The 23,466-nt window shown below is 40.4% G+C and overlaps 2 protein-coding genes and 1 pseudogene across 3 annotated transcripts; 2 read left to right on the top strand and 1 right to left on the bottom strand.

Annotated features, from left to right (window-relative positions):
- LOC109721459 lies at window positions 499-2,418 on the top strand (annotated as a pseudogene).
- LOC109721596 (transcription repressor OFP12) lies at window positions 8,983-10,035 on the top strand. Its single transcript, XM_020249288.1, has one exon. It carries the CDS (start codon window positions 9,084-9,086, stop codon window positions 9,783-9,785), a length of 702 nt encoding a protein of 233 aa, XP_020104877.1. The 5' UTR covers window positions 8,983-9,083; the 3' UTR covers window positions 9,786-10,035.
- Window positions 12,049-23,004, bottom strand: LOC109721269 (translation initiation factor IF-2). 2 transcript variants are annotated; one of them, XM_020248772.1, is made up of 3 exons: window positions 21,806-22,979; window positions 15,761-16,068; window positions 12,049-13,091 (listed from the first exon to the last, which is right to left on the bottom strand). In XM_020248772.1, the coding sequence occupies exons 1-3, from the start codon at window positions 22,918-22,920 to the stop codon at window positions 12,736-12,738; spliced, it is 1,779 nt and encodes a 592-aa protein (XP_020104361.1). In that variant the 5' UTR covers window positions 22,921-22,979; the 3' UTR covers window positions 12,049-12,735. The 2 variants fall into 2 exon arrangements, with proteins under 2 accessions (XP_020104361.1, XP_020104363.1); XM_020248774.1 differs by lacking the exon at window positions 12,049-13,091 and adding an exon at window positions 13,098-13,575 and having other exon boundaries at window positions 21,806-23,004.

Genomic DNA, 23,466 nt, shown 5'->3' with positions numbered 1-23,466 from the left:
TCTTTTTCTTTTTTTGGAAGAGATATGCTGCCTGGACATCTAAAAAATTTGTTGAAAATCTTGCATTCTCTCGTTTTAAATTTGGACACATTTATTTAATTTTTAATAGTAAAAAAAAGTTAATAAGATTAGTGTGTGAAAAAATAAAAAAATTTGATGAAAAAAATTTAAACTTTATATCTAGTTTAGATTGTCTGAATAGTATTATTCCTTTACAGCAACGATAAGACTGAATAGTATATAAAAATATCGAGGGCTTTGCTATGGAGACAAATCTTAAACGGGCGTGAGGCCTCGAGAGCAAAAATGCCACAGAAGCTATTATGCGTCTTCTGAAACTGCCCCTAGTTCTTTGAGGGATACTCCCAACTCTAAACTAAAATTGGCAACTAATTTTCTTCAGCTGTTTAATTAATTAATTAATTAATTAAGACGGAAAATGTAAAACCTTAATTAGTAATTAAGAGCGTTTTATACGAAAAGCTGCTTGCTAGAGCTATGACATGTAATTGCTGCCTTTGACGCGGCAGGCACTGCCAGAGAGAAATTCCTCTCTCAATTCTGAAGTGTATGGTTCTGCACGCGCACATTAGCTCTAATTAAGTCGGTTCGTTTCGGAGATGATGCGGCTGATCATCATCTTGATTATGCATACATATCCAAGGCGTCCGACTATATCTCTGGGTCGCCCCACGAGCCCCACCTGCTCAGCACGTGTCCCTCCATGGACCCTCCCACGTGTCACCTCCCCGCCGAGCTGTCCCAACCACGCTCATCTAATCATCTCTAACACCATACATACTACATAGATAGAGAGAGAGAGAGAGAGAGAGAGAGAGAGAGAGTGAGAGTCGAGGGAGCGCCCTAGATCTTCTCTCCAGTAATAACAAGTAAATTAATAAAGCGATCGACATTAATTCATATCACCTGATAACATACCACAACTACACTCCGCATCACTATAACGAAGTAGGGATCCCTATTAATTCTTGCCCTACAGATTAATTTCGCGCTCCTATATAATTACGTCTCGAATAAAACAACAAGAATGAGCCAGCAACAGGCCATGAGGCCCGGGGGATCGAGCGAGCAAGGACAGCGCATTAAGTCTCGCCGGCGATCTGGCGGCCCAGCCCATCGCCCCGCAGGACGCGGCCCTGATGCAGACGGCCGAGAACGCCGTGCTGGGCCACACCCGGAAGGGCGGCCCCGCTGCCGTCATGCAGTCGGCCGCCGCGCGCAACGAGCGCGCCGGCATCGTCGCCCACGACCGGGCCAGCGATATCCCCCGCCACCACCGTGGCCGAAACCCGCGTGCCCGGCGGCCGTATCGTCACCGAATTCGTCGCCGGACAGGTAGATCATTGAAAACACGTACCGTGCTCTAGCTCTCTTTAATTAATTAAGAGAAGAATTGTATAGTAATTCATGGGACGCGCATGCAATATTCCGAACGAGTAGTGATTTTTCTTTTCTTTTTTTTTTTGAAATATAATTAACAGGCGGTGGGGCAGTACGTGAGCTGGGAAAACCCGGGAGGGGTGCCGGAGGGGGCCAAGATAACATTCGGAGGCGGCCGTACTGACTGCAGGGGACAAGCCGGTGGAGCAGAGCGACGCAGCTGCGATTCAAGCAGCGCGAGGCGCGGGCCACTGGAATGAACGTGATGATGCCCGGCAGTATTGCCGCGCAGGCTCAGGCAGCCGCGAATGCCAACGCCTGGATGACCCGCGACGACGACAAGACCAAGCTCCGCGACGTCCTCTCGGTGTGCCTACCACCTACTCATTTAACTCTTTTATTTTTGTTTCCGTTTTTTTTTTTTTTTTTTTTTTTTACGCTGCAATTTAAGAGTTAGCTAGTTACAGTTGTCGGGATCTGAGTGATCGATCCTCGAGCATTAATTCGTTGTATGTTACTATTATTTAGAAAAATCATTTACTACTGTAAATTATTGATGGAGGAGCAGGAAGCGACGACGAAGCTGCTAGCAAACAAGCCGGCGGAGAGGGACGACGCTGCAGGTGTCGGGAGCGGAGGTTCGCAACAAGCCGGATATGGCCTCAAGCTATACCATGATATAACATACTAGCGAGCGTCTCCTAAGTCTACGTGAGTTGTGTTGTTGGCCTTCTTCTGTTCCTTTAATTTGGCATGCTAGTAGGTCATGGTCATAGTAGTGTTAGTATCGGACTCCGCAGTTTTTTGATCGATGTTGAGTTTCAAAGTTAATTGGTTTCTCTTTTTTGTATCAGGCAAAGGTAAAAGTCTCTCTGGTTCTAGTTGACAAACTAATGAGTTTGTGCCTGCTTCGTGCACATTTTCCTACACGGAAAATTACAACATTTTCATAGCTTGTAGACTAATAAAGCATTTCTCGACATGAGCTAACCTAGTCTAAAGAGAAAAGAAGTCGTGGTGGGAAAAGAGCAAATAGAAATCTATTTCAATACTTTTATTTTGAGAAAAATCTAATAAAATTATGAAACTTATATTTTAGCCTGAGTTAAGCGTGATTTATTCAATGTTTCATCTTCTCATCGAATCCATAAAATTGAATCTCTTTTATCCGGCTTTACTTAATGGGCCTTGACCGTGAAGTTCACTTCCCCATCTGGCTCACGCCTGTGGGGGACGAGTTGGACCTAACTCAATTGCACATTTTTGAACCGGCCGGTTAAGGCCGCACTATTTTAGACACTGCACCCACTATTTTAGACACTGCACCAAACAAAGTAACAAACTAGTTCGTGAAATTAATAACTGTTCTGAAAAAAAAAAATAAAAAAAAAACTCTGCACGGAATAGTGGGACGGCAAAACTCTGCAGGAGCACAGTTTACTCAGCTCTGTACTTTACGTCCTCACCTCAGACACTGCTCAGAAACATGAGAAATGAGTAGGGAACCGTTACTATTATTATTATTTTATTTTTATTATTATTGATTCCAATACCATTGAACAATGAACACTCCACACTAAGCCAACCCCTTAATTCTTATCTAAATCCCCCATTTGGCACATGCCCATCTCCCCTGTCCTCTTTTGAGATGCTTCATGGAGCCCCACACCATAATGAGCACTCATGTTTATGCTCTGTTATGTAGTTTTGGAAAATGTATCTTACAGTACCCTCTAGAACTACAAGCATATATTATTATATTACCATGAAACGAAGCAATTTATAAGATGTATCATGTATGTGTAATTTGCTTTTCTACATATGCTAAGTGAGTGACAATTTCTGGTGTATTTATTGATTTTGACCCCCTTCGATCACTAGGCAAATGATATTAAAAAATCACAAAATTTATTTTCTAGGCACTTCAAATACTGTAGATCAACTCTAACGGAGCCGATCGTCGATTCGAAAGTCCCAACATCGAAAACAACTTGGAAGCACGGAGGGCTCCGTGCTTCCAGAAGCATACCAGCCCACTCTCTATATATATAGAGAGAGAGAGAGAGAACTAGGCTACTATACTATCGGTAGCACGGAGTATATATATATAGAGAGAGAGAGAGAGAACTAGGCTACTATACTATCAGTAGCACGGAGCGCTCCGTGCTACCAAGTTGTTTTCGATGATGCGGCTTCCAAATCGACAATCGGCTCTGTTAGACTTGATCTACACTATTAAAAGTATTTAGAAACTAAATTTCATAATTTTTCGATATCATTTACCTATCAAATAAGTAGTCTAAAATTGAGCGGCAGAAAATAAAAATCTCATAAAAAATGATGATAAATGATTTAAATTCAAGATCAGATATACTGATCTTACTTTAAATAGTGAAAAGAATTTTCTATAAAATTTTCATCGGATTTGGATTGTTTTACACCGTTAAACTCACAAACACACCACATCGGCCATTAAAATTGTCAATTTTGAGATCTTTTGATCACTAGTCAAATGATGTAGAAAAATGCTGAAATTTAGTTTCCAAATATTTTTAATAGTGTAGATCAAGTCTAACAGAGCCGATTGTCGATTTGAAAGCCGCATCATCGAAAAGCACGGAGCCCTCCGTGCTACTGATAGTATAGTAGCCGGACTCTCTCTCTCTCTCTCTCTCTCTATATATATATATATAGTCCGGCTATGGTGCTTGTAAAAGCACCAAGCACTTGGTGCTTGTAAATTTTCTACCATTAGATCTACGTTTTTGATCATTTTTATCCGTTAAATTATATTATTTAACCAACCACTAACTCAACTCTAGGGGGTCCACATCATCCTAATTGCACATCTCTTAATCCAAAGGTCAAAAACTTATAAGCACAGATGATTTGATACTTTTAAAAGCATAGGAGCTCAATTTTATACATATATATATATATATATATATATATATATATATATATATATATATTTTCCAGTACTATTTCCCTCTTGTTTCAGTTTCTTCTGTGTATAAAATGTTAAGAGGGTACGTTCGGGTCCAACCCGAAAGCTTATCACTGTGCATTGAGAACATGACTCTATTTTATATCCAATATGTGAGGCTAACCTAACCTTCTTTAATTAACAAGACACTTTCACTTTCTCCTACCTCTTAAATTGCAATAATAAGTACATTTTAATGAGTGGGCAAGAAGGGTATTCTTCGAGCCCCATAAGTCTTTAATTTCAACAGTTTGGTGCAGGAATACGCGCAGTTGCTTTAATTTCAACAGTTTGGTGCAGGAATACGCGCAGTTGGACTGTTGGGTCTGTCAAACGGACTCAAATTAATACAGTGATCAAAACTGCCTCGCCCTGTCACATTTGAGAAAGTGACAAAGGTTCACTTTGGCCTTCATTTGGCGCCCCCGGACAAGTAGGCTGCAGGAGAGACCTATTTGGGAGTCTTCGATCGGAACTACGCTAATTTTGGAAATTTTGTCGCCTTTTTATGCTCTCATTGGAAATACCGTCTTCCTCGATCGTTTCTTATTATGTAGATGAATTTTGTGAAAATGCTACTTGTGTTGATTTCTTAATTATTTACAAATTAAGTCACTAAATTAATTCTTAAGTCTACGTTCCTAGCTTCTTTAAAGTCGCTTCACTCTGTCAGGTGTTTCAAAGTGCGAGCGTTATATTTAAGATTCAGAAACTTATTTTATAGGCCTTAATTTGTTAGATCAAACTCCATGGTTAATCCAAAATAGAACTTCTGCTTTGTCGAGAAGCTGATCAATTAGGCCACCAGTTGGCAAGCACGGAGCCATTTGTCCCTGTCGAGATTTTTGTTTATCAACCCAACATCTGTAAATGTAAATGATGAGGGGATCGAGCACGTGAAGCCAAACTGGGCGAATCTCTCCTTGCAGTAACGCATAATTTGCAAAAATGAGAAATTGATGCATGGAATTATAGATGGAGACAACCGGGAATCCAGGATCTTGTCCGATTTGGGTTCTTCGCGTGATGATTTTCCTGGCCCAACTTATGCGTTTTATGTACGTGGGAGTTGTTAATTAATGATAATTTAGGTGTAACTTTCTATGGAGATAGGTATAGACAATTAATCGATCACTGTGTGTCACTAAGGACATGATTAATGAAGAATATTCACTCGCTTAATGGTTGATGAATGCGTGGCTTTGCGAGTTTTGTTAGGTTTAATTATATAATATGTATGTAATCGCGGGGTGTTACAGTGAGCTATATGTATACAATCTATATATGGTGCATGCATGCATGACTGTTTTATCTCGCTGCGGGGACAATTTGTCATTTTCGAAAAAAGCAACCGTGCTATCAGACAAATAAAAAAATATGATTTTTTTACTGCAGCAGCATGTTCAAATGGCCTTCTAATTCCAAGCATCAAATATAAATTAATATTTCAATTTGTAAAAATTCTATATTTTCCACGATTGGAGAAAAGTGGTATATATGTATTTGTGTATACGATGGTCAGAAAAGAATTTGACTGATTCATGTAATTGTTAGAAAATTACGTACGGTAAAAACGCAGCGGAAAAAGAAATCAAACAAATTTGATTTTTGAAAAACTCTCGAGATCAAATCTCAAAACCACACAATTAGGATCCCTCATGTTCTTTAAGATTAAAGGAGAAAAGTAAGATCGAATCATTACCTTTTTCGCGGATAAATCCTTGCCTCAATTTGATGATNCACCAATGACACATGTCTCAAATTCTCAACTCTTGAGAATATATGTCATCATCTTATTAATTTCTTGGACGATTCATGGACACATACACAACATGAATGAAAATAATAACCCAAATTTATTCATAATATTTTAAAGTCAAATACAAATTTATGTCCTAGAAAGAATATATGTGTCGGCCTGGTTGGCTTCTAGGGCATACATCTAACAGTAATTAGTGGTAATGAGGATTTTTTTTTTTTTTAGAGAGAAAGATAGCACGTTATCAGCTTCATTCATTAGGTAAATAAATTTAGCTATATAGAGTGAGACAGCTAAGGTCTGAAAAAGATGAAAAATCAAAGGAAAAAAGAACTAAAAAAAAATCAAAATAGAAACAAAAACAAACGTCAAAATAAAGAGTGTAGTAAATGCATACGTCACCCGGCTATACAAAAATCAGCCCACTCCTTTGCCAGGATCTTAACCACCGGTTCCATATAGTACCTCATAGATCTGTTTCAGTTAATTTTATTTCCAAGTTTCTAATTACAAATGTTAATGGAAAATTAAATCTCCATTATATAATTTCTTGTGAATACGTACTGCTTAGAGTAGTTATGAACGACCGGCTAGTACGTATGTATACAAATTAAAGCACCACGCCAACTGGTAGCTGGTTTAGCATAGCTTAGCATAGAGATCAAGTTAAGAGTAGAGAACATTTGAGAAAGATAATTACAGCATTAATTGTGATGTCCATAGAAAGATTAAAATGATCAATAATATTGAAAAAATTAGCAAATTAATTAGGCGGCTTTATTTTATTTCATTGGTAATATATTCTCGTTTAATTTTTCTGGATTTTAGGCACATTACATGGCTAGCCCAGTTGAGCCACGATGCAGGTTTGTTCGGATTTAATGTGATGTGCCACGTGCAACTCCCTTTTAATTAAGCAACTAATAATATGCCAATCTCATATGGTCTAGTCCCTATCCTGAATGTGAGTTGGCTTCATAAATGCCATTTTATACCTATTTGCGAGTTTCGATCTCAATTTGATGCTAACTTGCAAATTAAGCGACTTCGGGGATCTTCCCGAGTCTGATAAATGATTTAACAGTTTGAAAGCGTACATATATATGCATGCTTTAATTTACAAGGCGCTAGTTTGATTTTATCATGGATGAGTTAATAATTAATTAAGAGGCTCAATGAAAGCAATGGTAGACCTACATAACTATAAAATTAATGTACATGGCTACTGATACACACTAATTGTGTGGATCCCGATTAATTAACACGGGTCATCTGATTTAAGGTGTCCGACACTCACACAGTTAGCTGCTGGGTTGTAGTATTGCTTCATTATTGCATGGCCCGGCCTCCACATTAATGTTTTCAGTAAGATGTAAAAATCAACTACGTACATTCGTAACGTGATAATGTACTCCAACAGAGGCAATAATACTACTCGCAAAGGTTACATATAAGAATAACGACGACAAATGCCGAACAAAATAAAACTTTGGTAATGGTGTAATCTACCTAGCTAATTGTCCATACATCCAGGTTAATTTTAGTAGTTACAGAAACAAACTCATGAGCCTTTAGACCTGCAGTGCGCAGCAGATAGTGCTGGGGCGAGCGTGCCAGATTCATGCAAAAAAGAGGCGACACATCCTCGTGAGCCTCTTTATTTCCAAGGACAATCAGGCATTAAGACACGGCCCGTCTCCGTGGCGGATTCGTATCCACCGTTCATTCGCCGACCTCAATGCATCACCCGCCGTCCGTCTTATTCCTTGCAGACGCGATCCACGGGCCGGCGGTACCACCATCGACGGCAGTACATTACGTTTTACGTCGGCATTGAATGCGGACGGCGAGATCTGTCCTTGCAATAGTGCTTGCACCAGTTAATCCATCGACGGCCGCCGCCGGCCGGGTAAGCTTGTGTGGATACGTAGTCCCTCGCCGTCCCTCTCTCTGACGATTAATTGCCACTTGACAAAAACACTTTACACATACTGTGTTTGATCGATATCTATTATTATTTTTTTAAAAAAAAATATATATATATAGCAAATTATTCGCTTTATTTATTAAAAAAAATTAATTTAGTTACAAAATTATAGACACAAGCGTTTCAGAGGAAAAAAAAAAAGAAAACAATCAAAGTATATATAAGTAAGAGTGAAAAAGAAAAGAACGGATTAAAGGAGTAAGAAATGGAAAAGTAAGAGCTAGTTATAACGAGGACTCCACCGGCTACTTAGTAACAGTACTTGTCCTAATTAAAGAATGCAAGAGCTGTAGGCGAATGCCTTCTGTATAGGACTAGTAATGAGAGCTTGTATGTTTGTCTTGGAATACAATGTTGTCCTACTCTTTCTAGATCGCCTACCACGTGGCTGAAACAAGGACGAGACCAGACCTCCGGGCTTTTAATTTGTTGCTATAATTAATCTTTATTTTTATTTGCTAGAAAAAACAGAATTTCTATTGAAATGCAAGATGTTAACTTTGTTGGAAGCAAAATAAAAGCTAATTAATTATATATTTTGCAAATGAAGAGAAAAGAAAAAAAAAAAAAAAGGGTCCTTTCAGAAAATATTTTATAAATCCTTTCAAAGACGGGAAAAAAGTTTTTATGCAATATGTTTTATTCTTTCTCAATTCTATTGAGTCGGGTTTGAATTACGGAGACCTACTTAATCAATGTTAATATATTCTTATTAATTAGCATTCAGTTGAAGAAGTAGTATTGATAAATAAAATATATTTAGTCATTCATTATTAACTTTACCATTTCTCCGTGTAAAGTACGTAATACTACATAATTAACAAGTATAAATAGAATATAGGCCTCGTCCGCTTTCGACACAGTCTCCTCATCTCTCCCTCCCTTTCGCTGGAGACGAAGGGAGAGATTTTATGTAAAAGGGGGGGGGGAGTGAGAGTTTGAGAGTTACAATGCTGGGGAAAGGACTGCATCACTGCTTCTCTCGCCTGAAGCGCCCTTCCCACTCTGCTCCTCCCCCAATCCCCAACTCCGAATACACCCCTTCCACCTCCGCCTCCGCCTCCTCCGCCTCCTCCGCCTCCGTCGTCTTCAAGAACTTCAACTCCCTCTACGACCCCACCGCCTCCTCCGACTCCGAAACCCTAACCCTAACCCTGACCACGCTTTCCTCCGCCACCGCCACCGCCACCGCCACCGCGGCCTCATCATCATCATCGTCCTCCCTCTCCCTCTCCCTCTCGCTCTCCGCCGCCGCCGAGGAGGGCCCGGCCCCCGCCCATTCCCCGTCGCCGTCCCCCTCGGAGCGCGACCTCTCCACGGCGATCGCCTCGCGCCGCTTCTTCCCGGCGTCCCCCGGGCGGTCGAAGTCGATCGTGGACTCGGCGGCCGTGGCCGTGGTCGGGGTCGGGACGGGGGTGGCGGTGCCGACCTACTCGCCGGATCCGTACGGGGACTTCCGGCGCTCGATGGAGGAGATGGTGGCGGCGCTGGGGCTCGACGCGGCGGCGCGCCGCACCCACCTCCACGAGCTCCTCCTCTGCTACCTCGCCCTCAACAGCAAGCGCACCCACAAGTACATCATCGGCGCCTTCGCCGACCTCCTCCTCGGCCTCGCCCCCGCCGCCGCCGCCTCCGAGGAGTGCCTCGGTTAGGGTTCGCAGCGATGTAGGCTTGTTTTGCGCCGCCGCGGCGGTAAGCCGGTAACCGGTGAGGAAAAGGGCACAAAAGTGGTTTTTTGGACGTTGTTTGCCGGACGGATATATGTGACAGTGCCTTTTTGTACTAAATTAATAAATGTGTTAGTACGTAAATACATATTGCCATCTTTAATACACTCGAAATGGGTCATCTCTTTTTTTCTTTCTGTTTCCTTAACTTATTTATTTATTTATTTTTATCTAATTTGCCTTTTCTCGTTGCGCCCACCATTGGATTTAGTTAAGATGTTACCTCAGAGTACGTAGTGTTAAGCCTTAAAATGTATCATTAAATAAATAATAATCCGACCGTGGATGGCATTGTAATTAGAGAGCAACTAAAGCCACTTCTGAGAGGAGGTAGCTAGTCCCCCCGTCGTGGATGAGAAAGTTAATTTCTATGTTTCAGTTATTTCTCACACAAAGAATAATAATATTGGATAAAAAAATCTTCTACGTACATAGCACATAAGTATAATAATTAATAAAAAATTTTAAAACATGCATTATTTTACTGTAAAATCACTGTGCTATTCTTAGATTAGATTCTTTATCATCTATATGGCACAAAGATTTGACCGAGGTCGACATTTCCGTTTTGCCAACAGGGAGCCATTTGGGACCAGTGCGCCAGCTTAGCTGGGGTTCTCTCTACGACGTGTCTGGGTGCACACATGCCATTTGGCGTGCATGGTGCAAACACGTCCAACCGTTAACGAGCAGTGAAATTATTTTTATGCCGAAAAATTTTATACATATATGCACATGATTGCCAAAAAAAAAGGATACATGTCATCCAATAGAATTTTGATCAAATAAAATATTTACATAAAATAATTGCCTCAGTGAAAATATCTTCATATATGTGTGTAAGCGAGCAGTTCATACAATTTAAACCACTCCAATTTAATTAAGATATAAATTCGATGATCCCATAAAAAACTGAAAAAAGAAAATCTCTAGATCTCTCAATATAGAATATAGTTGTGTCTCTCATTAAGAATACCAAACAGCCCCAAGTAGTAGTAGTAGTGGACACATCTCTATCTCTTTAGTGGTGGTGATAGGAATGGAGAAGTGGAACACATCGATCTTCTTCTGTAGTGGAAGCAGTGTGGAAACACGGCCGCAGGGAAAGATAAAATCAAAGTGGGTAAAGTAGGTCAGAGTGGATTCGCACAGGACCACCACTACTTGAATTACCAGTCCCGTTCAGGGATAGATAGATAGAAAAGAGCACTCGTTGAGAAAGTGAAAGATCAGTCCTCACGAGTTACAGCAGAACGATTCAGCAACGGAGCGGACGGATAGCTACTCGCTCAGTTCAACATATATCCCACTTTAGATGCATGTTTAGCGATTCTTACAATGGGATCTTTTCTTTTCTTTTCTTTTCCCACTGAGTAAAGATGCTTACTTGAGATTCCTAAAAAAGCTAAGTAAATGTAATGAGTGATGCACGCAAGGAAGTGGTATTGATTTTTGGCAGTGGCTTCATCAGCGAGACAGACAGATAAAACATATGACTCATTAAAGTATCCGCAGCTCATCTACTGAGCCTCCTACAGCTCATCGATCACCCTCTTGTTTTTGATAAGTACAACCTCTCGTCCTCATTACAAGTGTCAAAGAGTTTAAATTTTACACACTAAAATCTAAGGGTAGATAAAATTTTCTTGGGTTTTAATAAAATCAGAAAAAATTACATAACAAGCAGAAAAATATGAAACCATAGGAATTTTATGGATTATACACACACCTATCCTGTAGGTGAATGTGGAGCATTGCTTGTTATTTTTTTATCAATATTTATTTGCTGAGCGGTTTAGCTAGAAAACATTGCTACCTGAGTGCCCCCAAATCTAAAGCTAAATCTAGCTGTTGTCTTAGTTGCGCCAGAGTCCGAGCTTAGTCACACATAAGACAAAGGGCAAAGGAGTGCAGAAAATTATTATCGCATAGCTCCTGCAAAAGTTAAAAGGGTTGGAGGGTTACGAATTATTCAAATGCGAACTTGGAATCTGAAGAATAAAAAATTATATATATATAATTATAAAAAAGGCATTTCCGTTTACGCCATGTTGGCATCTTCCCACGCTATTCTGATAACGTTTCTAGTACAGTTTGGAACTGACAAAGCAGATTTGCAACTTGAATTTCAAACAACAATCGGGATCACAACGATAGTTCAACTAAAACAAACCATCATGAAAAGATGTGACAAAACAGATTTGCAACTCGAATTTCAATCAATGATCAGGATTACAAACGATAGTTCAACTAAAACAGACCACTACAAAAAGATGGCACCCGCTGCTTCAGTTATACTATTTTAATTCTAACTCTCTCAGAAAACAGGATGCTTTATAACGCGCAAAGTTGGAACATTATATGGCGAGGACAAACAGAGAGTTAACAAAGCTCGATTACAAATGACACAATTAATTTAGGACAATGGTATAGGATAGCATCGGATGGCAGGATGATCTGGCCCATCACAACTATGGGACATCAGCAAGTGGAAAGATCACTCCAACAGTCATTCTCCAACCACCAACATTTTTAAGCTAAAAAGAGCAATTCTGGTCAGTCACATAAAAGGTAGTTTCCTACCATATAACTATTTGAAGAACCATGACTACTCGTTGGAGAAAAATAAAAAATAAAAAAGGCAAAAAAGATAAAAAGGGGGGGGTGGGGGGGGATGAACCATAGCTAGAGTACCGATAGAGAATTAATACGTTGCTAGGTAAGACTTGAGTACCCCTATGGGCAAAATATGTAGATTAAAACTTAATTTAACCCTATTCCTGCCACACCAAAGGAAACACAAGGGTGCAAGTTTAATGTCTGAAGTAAATAGGAAAAAAAATATATTAGCACCAAACACGTATCATTGAAGGCACTAATCGGACAGGTCAAACTCCCTCTTGCTTTTGACAGAAGCCCTTTTCTTCATATCAAAGTCTACTTTGTCAAGATCTGATGCAGTTGCTAGGTACCCATACAAGATCCTCTTCTTCTCACCAGTCCTTTCATTCAACTTGACCAGCAATGGATTCTTATCATCATCGCCAGAAGGAAGAGTAGCTTGTGCGCGCGACCAACCTCTGCGGCCATGTCCTTCCTTCTCGAAGTATTCTGCGAGGCGCTCGGCCTCCTTTAAGCCAGCTTCAGTGTTAGCAAATTTCACCAGTGTCACCCCCAGGTGCCCTTCCTTCCCATACAGGGACTTGGATTTGCCACCGGGAAAACCTAGATCTGGGAAACAAAGATAAAAACATAGAAGGAATGAAGAACACAACTACTTTGACGTGGAATTAGTCCACGTATTACAATTAACTGCAGCCAACACTATTCCAGTTTCCTTCTCGGTAGTAGATCTCACTATTAATAATCCTTTCCTAACAAGGAGATTCATTGCTACATATCAAAGAAAAACATCAGTATGCCAGATGCTTCAATCTTGCTCACTTCTTTACCACTAGGCAAGAATAAACAAGATCTAGCATGAAAAGACCATGCTAATTTTCCATAGTATTGGGAAAGCAAATTATTGCACTACAAAATTTTAGCTTCAAAAGCAATTGTGTTTACTACTGGTAACTTCTGTGTCTTCTCTGAAGATGAATAGACAACTCCTGAGGCTAAATTAACTGCAGAAAATAAACAGCAACTAGCCCATTTGTACAAGATGAAACTTGTCTCCACTTGGTCCGCAATGTCTACCGGTCGCGTAAAACATCTGAAAATAATGCTTTCTCCATAAACAAGAAAAATCTAACTGATACTGATGACAAACTGTTGGATGAAACAGAGCTATAGAAATTCCTAAGACAAAGCTTAAAAGCTAGCCTGAGGTGACAAAAGGAACTCAAAACATAGAACATGCTAGAAATAAGTTCATAGGAACATAGAAAGATGAGAATTTATTCTTATAGATTGCTGATGTTCCTACCTGAGTACAGAAGAGAAACTAGGACAACTTGAGATGAAATTTAAATAATGTGGACTAGAATGATCCAATTCTGAGGGTCTTAACATAAGTTTAACTGAGTTATAATCAAGTCTAACCAGGTTTGATTTCAGTTTCCCCTCTTTTATTATAACTGGTGCAATTTCCGTCTTTTCCTTAGCTACTTGGTTTTTGGTTTCGAAAATTTCCATCCCAAAGGTAGGGGTTAAATGCCTCCAATAGAAACTCCGGTTCCAAGGTTTTACGCCAGTAAGGCTGGAGATAGCAGGAACAAGTAATGAAGATAAGTGGCCAATGAGGATAGTGCGATTCCACAAACCCAAACCCCACCCCCCCTTCTGACCAAACCAAACCACGGGGAATTGCTCTTAATTGACAGTGTATTGATGCACATTTTAAAGACGAAACACAACTTACCTCTATTTAGACATTCAACTCACAAAAACATCATTTATCTTTAAGAAAACTACCAAGCAATTCGAATCAGGATATCAGTAGCAACAAAGTTATACCAGAAAGCAACTAAATAAGAACATGGCTAAAGAAATTATTCTACACCATCAGAAACATGGATTAACCAACTAAATGTCAGCATCCAAAGTAAAATGTAAAACCATCTAATATTATTTCAATTGTCTTGCAACAATCAGGTTTCTCTACCATAAGATACCATAAGAAACATCACGACAGGTTCGTGACGTCATCACTAACCCAAATTATCTAAGTTGTGGCGATCCCATCACCACTTTTCCACATCTCTCAAAAATAAGAGAGATCACAACGAACTCACAAGTCGTATATGAATCCAAATTCTGTACAGAAACCAATTCTAGACTAAACATCTGAAATCAGGCCATTAAATTCTTAAATTTCCCCTCATATTGCACGGGTGCGTGATCCCATCATTCAATAGTCGTGAACAGCGACGCTTAATCATCACATACAATACAAAAAACTTCTATCAATATCCACTAATGGATATTCAAAAGAGAACAATAATGTCACAGCATTCAGAACAAAAATAAAGCGTAACTATTTGATGTCGCAAAATGGATCCTTTCCCCCCATTTAGCTCGTGCTAGAATAAAGTCCTCTCTATACAATCGACCAGTATTCAACAAAATAAGTAATAAAGAAGATCACAGCATATGCAAGTACAGATAATACATGCAGGTGGCAAAGCCCTACAAATGGCATTCTCTGAACGAAAGAACATTTCGTTCAGCACATCCCTTTTGATTATTCAAAGGTAATGCAGTAATCGGCAGATGAGGGAGGGGTATTATTAGGAGTCTACAATGGTACATGTGGTCTGTAAGTTAATATTTTTAGATAAGATAAATTCCGTAGGTGGAATGCATTATCCTGGAAAATCATGACTGCCAGGAGCCAGCAATGGACCAAAAGCAAAGTAGCAGAAAACGAAGACAAGAAGAAAATACCATGGTGCAGAAGTTATTATTGGATGACCTGTTCGGACATCCAAACAAGCCCTAAATGTGCCGGCCATAACACATTCTAAATAAATGGACTTCTATGGAAAGTATTGCCAAAAAAAAAGATAGGCACCCAGAGGCCAATCCGTTAATAAACAGGGCAGGCTTGGGCTGACTACAGGAGATAAATAGTATCTGAAAGCATTAATTCATCTTGTATGCACATTGCAATAGCAAAACGATAATAATTAAAGAGAGAAATCAAATTACAGGTCCAAAAAGAATTAGAGCTAACTAATCACGCCTTAAACTTGTAACACAATTGGAACACTAATGATTTCCCCATCATGTTTAATGCTAGAGGAAGCCAAGTGAGGCATATAACAAACCCGATTGGCAGGACAACCAATTAATTAAAATCAAGTGATTGAACACTAACAGGGCATGTCAATAATGATCCTAATACATAAATTTTTGTTTGCTGTATAAAAAAGTAACGTAAATGATGTATCACATACCTTTAAGTTTATTATCCATCTCTTTGTTACCCATGCCCTCCATGCGACCATCTTTTCTCCTCCCTAAGTTGGTATTGTGAATGATAACAATTGGTGGCCATAAAATAAGGTCTTCCCTATTTGCCTGGGAATCATCTGGGGATAATAATTGATATGCTTTAGAATTTTCTGGGGCCTTCGCATAGTTCCATCCCATAAGAACACACAATGCCTTGTGCAATCCAAGATGATCAACACGCATGTCTGCATTTTGTGAGTGATATGCATGCATGATAAGTGCATGCACATCTGCAAAGTCTTTAGAAGCCCTGTATCATGCATAGAAAACACATAATAGAACAAGATCAGATCATGCTACAAAAGGAGCAGTAAAACAGGACACTGTTATGCAGCTACACACTTTGCATAAACTACTAACAAAGAGAAAAATATTCCTAGTTTAATGCAATAGAAGATAAAAGACTTGAGGCAAAGAGAAATGGCCTACATTCTTTAATCGACCAATATAAGGATAACAATGGATAACATATAAACAAGAAATAGACATTAGCCTAACAATTGTGTAATTTCCCTAAACTGACAGGAACAAAGAGGTCATGGTCCTCCACTTCTCTAGTCCATTTTTAAAGCGTCAGGGCAGAAATAAATGACTCATGTTGCCATACAATTGAAGACCTAACACAATGTGATATGAAGTACTGGAAACTGTAAATATATACACGGCAATTCACAGAAATTAAAATCTGGTGCTTTCACCCAAAAAAAATTGCCAACCTCCCATTTCAGCTAATGAAGGATATCAAACATCTGTCACATAAGAATGATATTCCTAAAAGCAGCTTTGCTGCAAATCAAGGGTTCTACAAGATAGAAAGATTTCATAGAAACACTCCACCAGTTCACATGTTGCAAGTACAATGCTAGCAAAGAAAGCCGGGAAGAGTGAAAAATTCACAAGCTATTACCCTGACCTTAACTCTCTAAATTTTGTACCCAAATCCTAGCAGACTTAAAATAGGGAAGAAGCTTGCCTTTAAGTTGATAAGTCCGGTTAATGAGTACAGTAACCAAACTGACAGGGTATATTTTAGGCCAATGTAATCTACAAGCAACCCCCAACATTTCTCCATACCAGGGATTGCCGTGCCGCTAGCACAGCCCGTGCCATTGGCAATCTACAAGCAGGCTCCCAAAATTTCTTCATACCAAGAATTGCTGTGACACTAGCATAACCCATGACGCTATGCCAACAGCACGACACGGCATAGCAGGCATGGCAAGTGGCAAGGGGCATGCCAATGTTCGCATGCCCCTTGTGCAAGTGGCACACAACTTACACTTTCGCACGCATTGGCGCGAAATCTATTTATTAAATTATTATGGAAAATTAGTTTTTATAGTATTTTAATATATCTAGTGATTATAAAAATAGTTTATATAGAGTCCGGCTATGGTGCTATTAAAAGCACAAAGCGCTTGGTGCTTGTAAGTTTTCTGCCGTTAGATCTACCGATTTAACCATTTCTACCTGTTAGATCATATTATTCAACCAACCACCCACTCAACCGTAGGGGACCACTATAATCCTAACTGCACATCTCTTAATCCAAAGGCCGAAACCTACAAGTACCAATGACTTTGTACTTTTAAAAGCATAGGAGCTGAATTCGTTTATATATTATATCTCACAGTATATAACAAAAATAGAGTCATAAACATCATAACTAATAGAATTATTTTATCGATATTAAGAAAGTATATCATGAAACCAAAACCAAAATCATTATTTATAGATCTAAAGGATAAAGGAAATAAGGGGAAATCTATTCATTTTGTTTTCTTTTTTAACTTAAAAATGGTCTTATTATGCGATGGAGCTTACTAATTGCTCCAAGTGCAAGTAGGTTTACAAGATCTACATATTTTAAGTATGAAAAAACATTTATAAAACATTTTGCCTCAAAAAAACTCAAAAAGATTTCAAATACGGTGTTGGCATGACCCTGTGCCACATTATGGCACGCCCTCGGCATGGTATGGCACAGGGTGGCACAAGCAATCCTTGCTCCATACACAGTAGTTAAATCAAAGGAAAAGATAGCCTTTGAATCTGGGATATATTCTTTCTCCGGAATGAAAAATAAGCATATGAGAAAAGGCAAATAAAATGCAAGTCATTGAACAACTTTGAACACAAACAAAGTAAAAAAATCATGTTATATGCATATCAAGATTAGCAACAACTCAAAGTATGGCAAGTTGAATAACTGCCAGCTCGAATTTGCATGAAAGAATTTAATTCTTCCTAAACCAAAGACATCCTGCTAAGGAATAAGTGTCCATGTGAATAATTATTATGGCAAAAAGGGCACAGAGACAAGCAAGGGCCTAGATCATGCAAACTACCACTACAAAGAAAAAGAAATATTTGCTCACTTTTACATACGGAACACTTTCATATGATTTGTTTGACACCAATACATTGAAACTTGCTAAATATAGGAAACCTAGTAAATGTCGGTAATTATAATAGGGAAACACGCAACTTTGACAGTAGACCATGCTCTAAACGAAATTAAATGGAGGGAAAGGATCCATATAGCTGAACCAAGGAGTTCAGTCTGAACTTAGCTGCTTGTACTGTCATATAGCAAAGTATTAACTGAGCAAATACCTATTTCGTTAAAGAGGGGAGATAAGAATGCAAGTCCACTCTCTCAACAGATATAAACTGGAAATGCAATGCAGAATTAATAGCTGAGAATGAGATTTTCGTCAAAGATGCATAGCACAGAACAATCAGAAACTTGCCAATAAAGCCACTTGCTGACTATTGATGGTCAGCACCATTTGCTTTCAAAGCAAATCAAAATTACAAGTCATTGTTACCACATTCACATCAAAAAACCACTCAACAGAAAGTTAGCAAACTCCAAAAGGCAAAAAGAATATATTAAGTAGAAACCCCCTTATTGAGGGTTTGTCTAACATACCAATCAATAGAAAAGCAGGCATAATTAGCTTTACAGCTTCCATAGAAGCAGCTATCTGGTGACAATTAACTACAACATTGGGAAGATATGAAATGAAAAGAGAAATGAGAGAACAAGGTATTCACATCAAATAACCACTCAACAGAAAGTTAGCAAACTCCAAAAGGAAAAATGAATATATTTAGTAGAAACACCCCTATTGAGGATTTGTCTAACATACCAATCAATAGAAAAGTAGGCATAATTAGCTTTACAGCTTCTGTTGAAGCAGCTACCTGGTGACAATTAACTACAACATTGGGAAGATATGAAATGAAAAGAGAAATGAGAGAACAAAGGTAAAGTGAAGAAGGATAGAAGAGAGAGAGACTTATGAATAAGATGAGAAGCTGCTATCCTCTACTGTAGCCTCTGCCAAAGCAACAAGGAGAGAGAAATGTTTGTGGGTGTGTTTGTATACAGGGAGAGAGAGAGAGAGAGAGAGAGAGAGAGAGGGAACTGGCTGGTGCCTTTCCGCCATCATCGATGCCCCTCTACATTCCCCAAAGTGCACACATAAAGGAAGAAAGGGAGGAGTCGCGGAGGAAAAGATAGAGCTTTTGGAGGCTATGCCAAGACCATTAAGGAGACCATTGCCCCAAAGGTGCCGAGGCTGCCGTCAATGTCAACTAGTGCCCCATCCAATGTTGGTACCGCCCCTCCTACTCAACCAAAAAGCCCCCCATTGAAACTCATGTAACTCCAAATGTTAGATCTACGACTACAATATAGCTCCAACTTCGGCATGTGGAACTGGAGCCAACACCTTACGACAGTTAGTTAATTATTACCTACTACAAAAACAGCATGTAAATAATTAACAAACATTTGGATGCTTCACTGCACCTGCAAGGTGACATCAAGATTCAAATCTAGAAGTAGACTTGTAGATAACAAAATAATACCTAGCATCTAGATTTCTAGATAACAACCATGCTGCTTGATTTAGATGTGACACAGGCAAAGTTACAGCAAGGCTGATGTTTTTACATCGCTTGAACATCAAAGAACAATAGCCTGTCCAAATCCATGAACAATCATCTATTACCGGCTATCTAGAAATTTTATGCAAATTTCCAGTTGCAATAACAATGGATTTACAAAGTGTTTCTCTTTCCACGGAGTTGCTTTTGGTTAGCTACCAATTGACTTAGTTTTAGCAACCTACCTGACAGCTCAGCAAGCTTCACTTAACTGGTCAAAAGGATCGTTATTGGACCATGCCAAATGCCAATTTTGCAGCACCCCAAGAATGAAAATTCAAAACATATGAAGTTCTCTTAACGACCACATCTCACAAGTCATAAAATACTTACAAGCATATTACTTCAAAAGTTGTTTAAAGTGAAGACAGGCATCAAGTTCTCTGATTCATATAGGTATTTATAGCTCTAACTACAAGATACATCTGGATGTTTCCAAATGCTGAAACAAACAAGACTTATAAGACTTCTAGCAATGATAAAATACCAGATTTATGGGACACGATCAAACCAAATCACATCTCATCAAAAATTTTCACAAAGACTATTTGCAGAGAGTAAATGGGCAGAAGTATGTAATAAGGAGATCAGCATATGGTGCAACCCTTCTGGGTTAAGGGAAACCCTTTTAAAACCCATAATATCATTAAACTACTATAACCTGAAATGTTCATGTCCTGCAACCAAGAGAAAGAAACCATATTTTGTAAAATGCACCTCAGCAAAAGGCACTAAATACACTCCATGACTAAAATCATCTCAAATGACTCAAGGAGTGATTGTAACTGTACATAAAGCAACAGACAAACAAGCATGTATTGAGGAGCCATGCGTCTGCGAGCATGGTATATGTTGTAGACATTCAGGTTGTGCCGCCCATGCCCATGGAAAGTGGCCGTGAAGGACCAAAGCAAGTGCCCATAACAAATGGGAAATATTTATGTTGCAATGGTGCTGTCATACATACCAACATCTTAATTCTGCTAGCTCCTTGGTTTAAACATCCAAAAATGACAGTACCTTGTTCTGGTTACACTTATTTGGATGGAATAATGGCAATTGGATTCAAGAAATGGAAGAATTTTATCTAAAGATAGACCTGCAATGATTAGGGCAAATTATTATAAGGAGGACTGCAAACAACATCATGCTTCCTGCAATAAAAATAACCTACAGGAAATAATTTACCTATCATACATATAAACCAAACACCAAGAAATCATGCACCAACCAACTCAATAACTTCTTTGTTACCAAGCAATCTCATATATGTCATCTTTAACAATGAACCCCATTGGAACCCCATTGCACTTGGCATACCAAAAGAAACCTAAGGAACCATAAGAACTATCAACTCCTTACTCCCTCCGCAACAGGAAGGAGTCATAGGTTTTATCAAAAGATGAGACAAAAGATAGTAGATGCAGTAAAAGTAAAGCAGCATTTGCTTCATCAGGAAATAATTACTATTGCATACAATTAATATTACCAGAAAAGACAAAAGATATTAGATAGGTGAAGGTTTTGCGCATTAAAAGGCCACAGGATTACATAATCATCCCACAAGAATAAAAGAAATCGGAGAAAATTAGTACCATCGGCGCGAATTTGCGCTGTAAGGAAAAATACAACAAACAGCCAAAGAAGAAAAAAAAAAAATCGAGGACAGCAGAACAAAAAAGCAAAGAGCAAAGATGGGAAGAAAAAAAGAATATACTAACCAAATCTAATGAAAAAGGACTATCAAATGCCATCAATATGCAGAACGACTTATAGTAGCTGAACTTAATGATTAAATGCACCAACGAAACAAGGAAACTAATCTACGTAGCACGGAATGAGAACAACTGCAAACCTCTGGCGCAAATAGAATAGCAGGACTCCTGCATCAGTTTATCAAGAGAGTTATATAGACGACCGAGTTATGTAAACAAGTCACAACAAAATCTCGATAAGAAAAAGAAAAGGAACAAGCATGCATTGCGATAGCGGTAGTTAAATAAAATGAAAACTTCCAAACGTAAGCAAACCTGCCACAAGCAATGCACTTCAAAGGCTCATTCTTGCCGTTCTCCAAATAATTCTTCTTCTGTGAGAAGCTTTCATTGATAGTCTTCGAGAACTTGAGGAATGCCCTCTTCAAAGCCTGCTTATCCACATCCAAGGGAACTGCAGGCGCATCATCAACCCGAGCGCTCCGCGAGGGCAACCCCTCGTAGCCTCCGGCGCCCAACTTTGCATGCTTCGACGACCTGAGATCATCTCGCTCCCCGCCCACCCCGGGAGGGAGCCCGGGAGGGTTTCCACCGGCGCCCCCGTACAGCAGCACGTGCCTCCTGCTCCACGCCAGCTCGTCGTCCTCCCCGTACTTCCTCTTCAGCGAGGATGGCCCGCTCTCGGAAGGGCCCCGAGGGCCGTCGAGCCCCAGAGACGCCCAGTAGTCGTTCTGCGGCCCGGATCCACGGCCGAAGCGCGGGTCGCGCAGGTGGTCCTCGGGGCTGAATCGCCCTCCAGGGGGCGGGGGATAGTGCCGGTCGAACCCTAACCCCACGCCTGGCTCCGGGCCGTGGCCGAAGCCGGGGCGGGCAATTGGGGGGCGGTAGGGGAACATTTTATCGGCGGCGGCGGCGGCGGCGGCGGCCGGCGGCGGATCCGGTGGGAGGGCGAAGTAGGAGCGGACGCTGCCGTCGGCGAGCACGATGGTGCGGCGCTCGAGGTTGTGGAAGCCGTACGGAGGCGGGGGCGGCGGGACGGCGGCGGGGTCGGGGAGGTGGAAGGGGGGCCCCGCCGAGTGGGGAGACCGGAGGTTGCCGGAGACGGGTGTCGGCGCCGCCGGCTTCTCCTTGGGATTGGGTGTTGCGGCGGCGGCGGCGGCGGCGGCGGCGGATGAGGGGCCCGAGGGCTCGTCCTTGGGCTTCAGGGGCTTGGAATCGGAGCCTGAAGGGCGGCGGTCGGAGGGCGGCTTATCGTTGGGCTCCCACCGAGATTTGCGGTTGCCGGAGGCGGCGGAGGGGCCGCCGCCGGCGCCGGAGCCTAAGGAAGAGGGAGCCTTCTGGGAAGAGCCCTTCCCTGATGATGATGCCTTGGGGTTTTTCATGGTGGGAGGGTGACTGGGGCTGCAGGGATTAGGGATTGGAGCTACCATAATAAAGGGGCAGGAGGCGATTGTTTTTGGATGGAACTCGTTGGGCCGTCGGAGTAACAGTGCTCTCGTTGGAACAGGCTACGCAACACAACAGATGCTCCGGCCCAGCCTGGCCCATTGTTGTTTTGTGGCCCGGGTTCTCATCACCTCGTGATATACGCGAGAAAAGAAAACCTAGCCGTCCGATTCGCCCCGAGTCTCGGAACTGAAGGCTCGTTACTTTAGTTGCGAAAATAAGGAACAGATATTCTGATTTGATATATATATGTCATTTGTCTACGAATTAGTTGCTGACTTATTGTGCTGCAACAATTATTGTGGTAAGCTATTCCATTTTATAGGAATTGATTTGACCGAAGATAAATTCTTTTGTTTTAAATATCATGTAATTATATTGACTTCATGTTTTGGTTTCAACCTTAGTCGCATAACACAAATAGGAATTGAACAGGACACTTAGGTACGCTGGAGTAATAATACCCAATTAAAGATTCAATCAATTCATTATATAGTGTGATTAACTAAATGTGTTACTGTAAAGAATAT

Source organism: Ananas comosus, linkage group 15 (assembly GCF_001540865.1).
Source record: "Ananas comosus cultivar F153 linkage group 15, ASM154086v1, whole genome shotgun sequence".
In the NCBI taxonomy this organism is placed as follows: Eukaryota; Viridiplantae; Streptophyta; class Magnoliopsida; order Poales; family Bromeliaceae; genus Ananas; species Ananas comosus.
The sequence above is the reverse complement of the archived record's forward strand: the minus strand, read 5'-3'. Positions and strand labels throughout refer to the sequence as shown.

Excerpts from the sequence above, each read along its gene's own strand:
- LOC109721596 (XM_020249288.1), top strand. The coding sequence starts at position 9,084 with ATGCTGGGGAAAGGACTGCATCACTGCTTCTCTCGCCTGAAGCGCCCT.
- LOC109721269 (XM_020248772.1), bottom strand. The coding sequence starts at position 22,920 with ATGGTAGCTCCAATCCCTAATCCCTGCAGCCCCAGTCACCCTCCCACC. Across the intron at positions 16,069-21,805 it reads AAGTGCATTGCTTGTGGCAG|GGCTTCTAAAGACTTTGCAG; the intron begins GTTTGCTTACGT and ends TGCATGATACAG. Across the intron at positions 13,092-15,760 it reads GATGGATAATAAACTTAAAG|ATCTAGGTTTTCCCGGTGGC; the intron begins GTATGTGATACA and ends TTTGTTTCCCAG.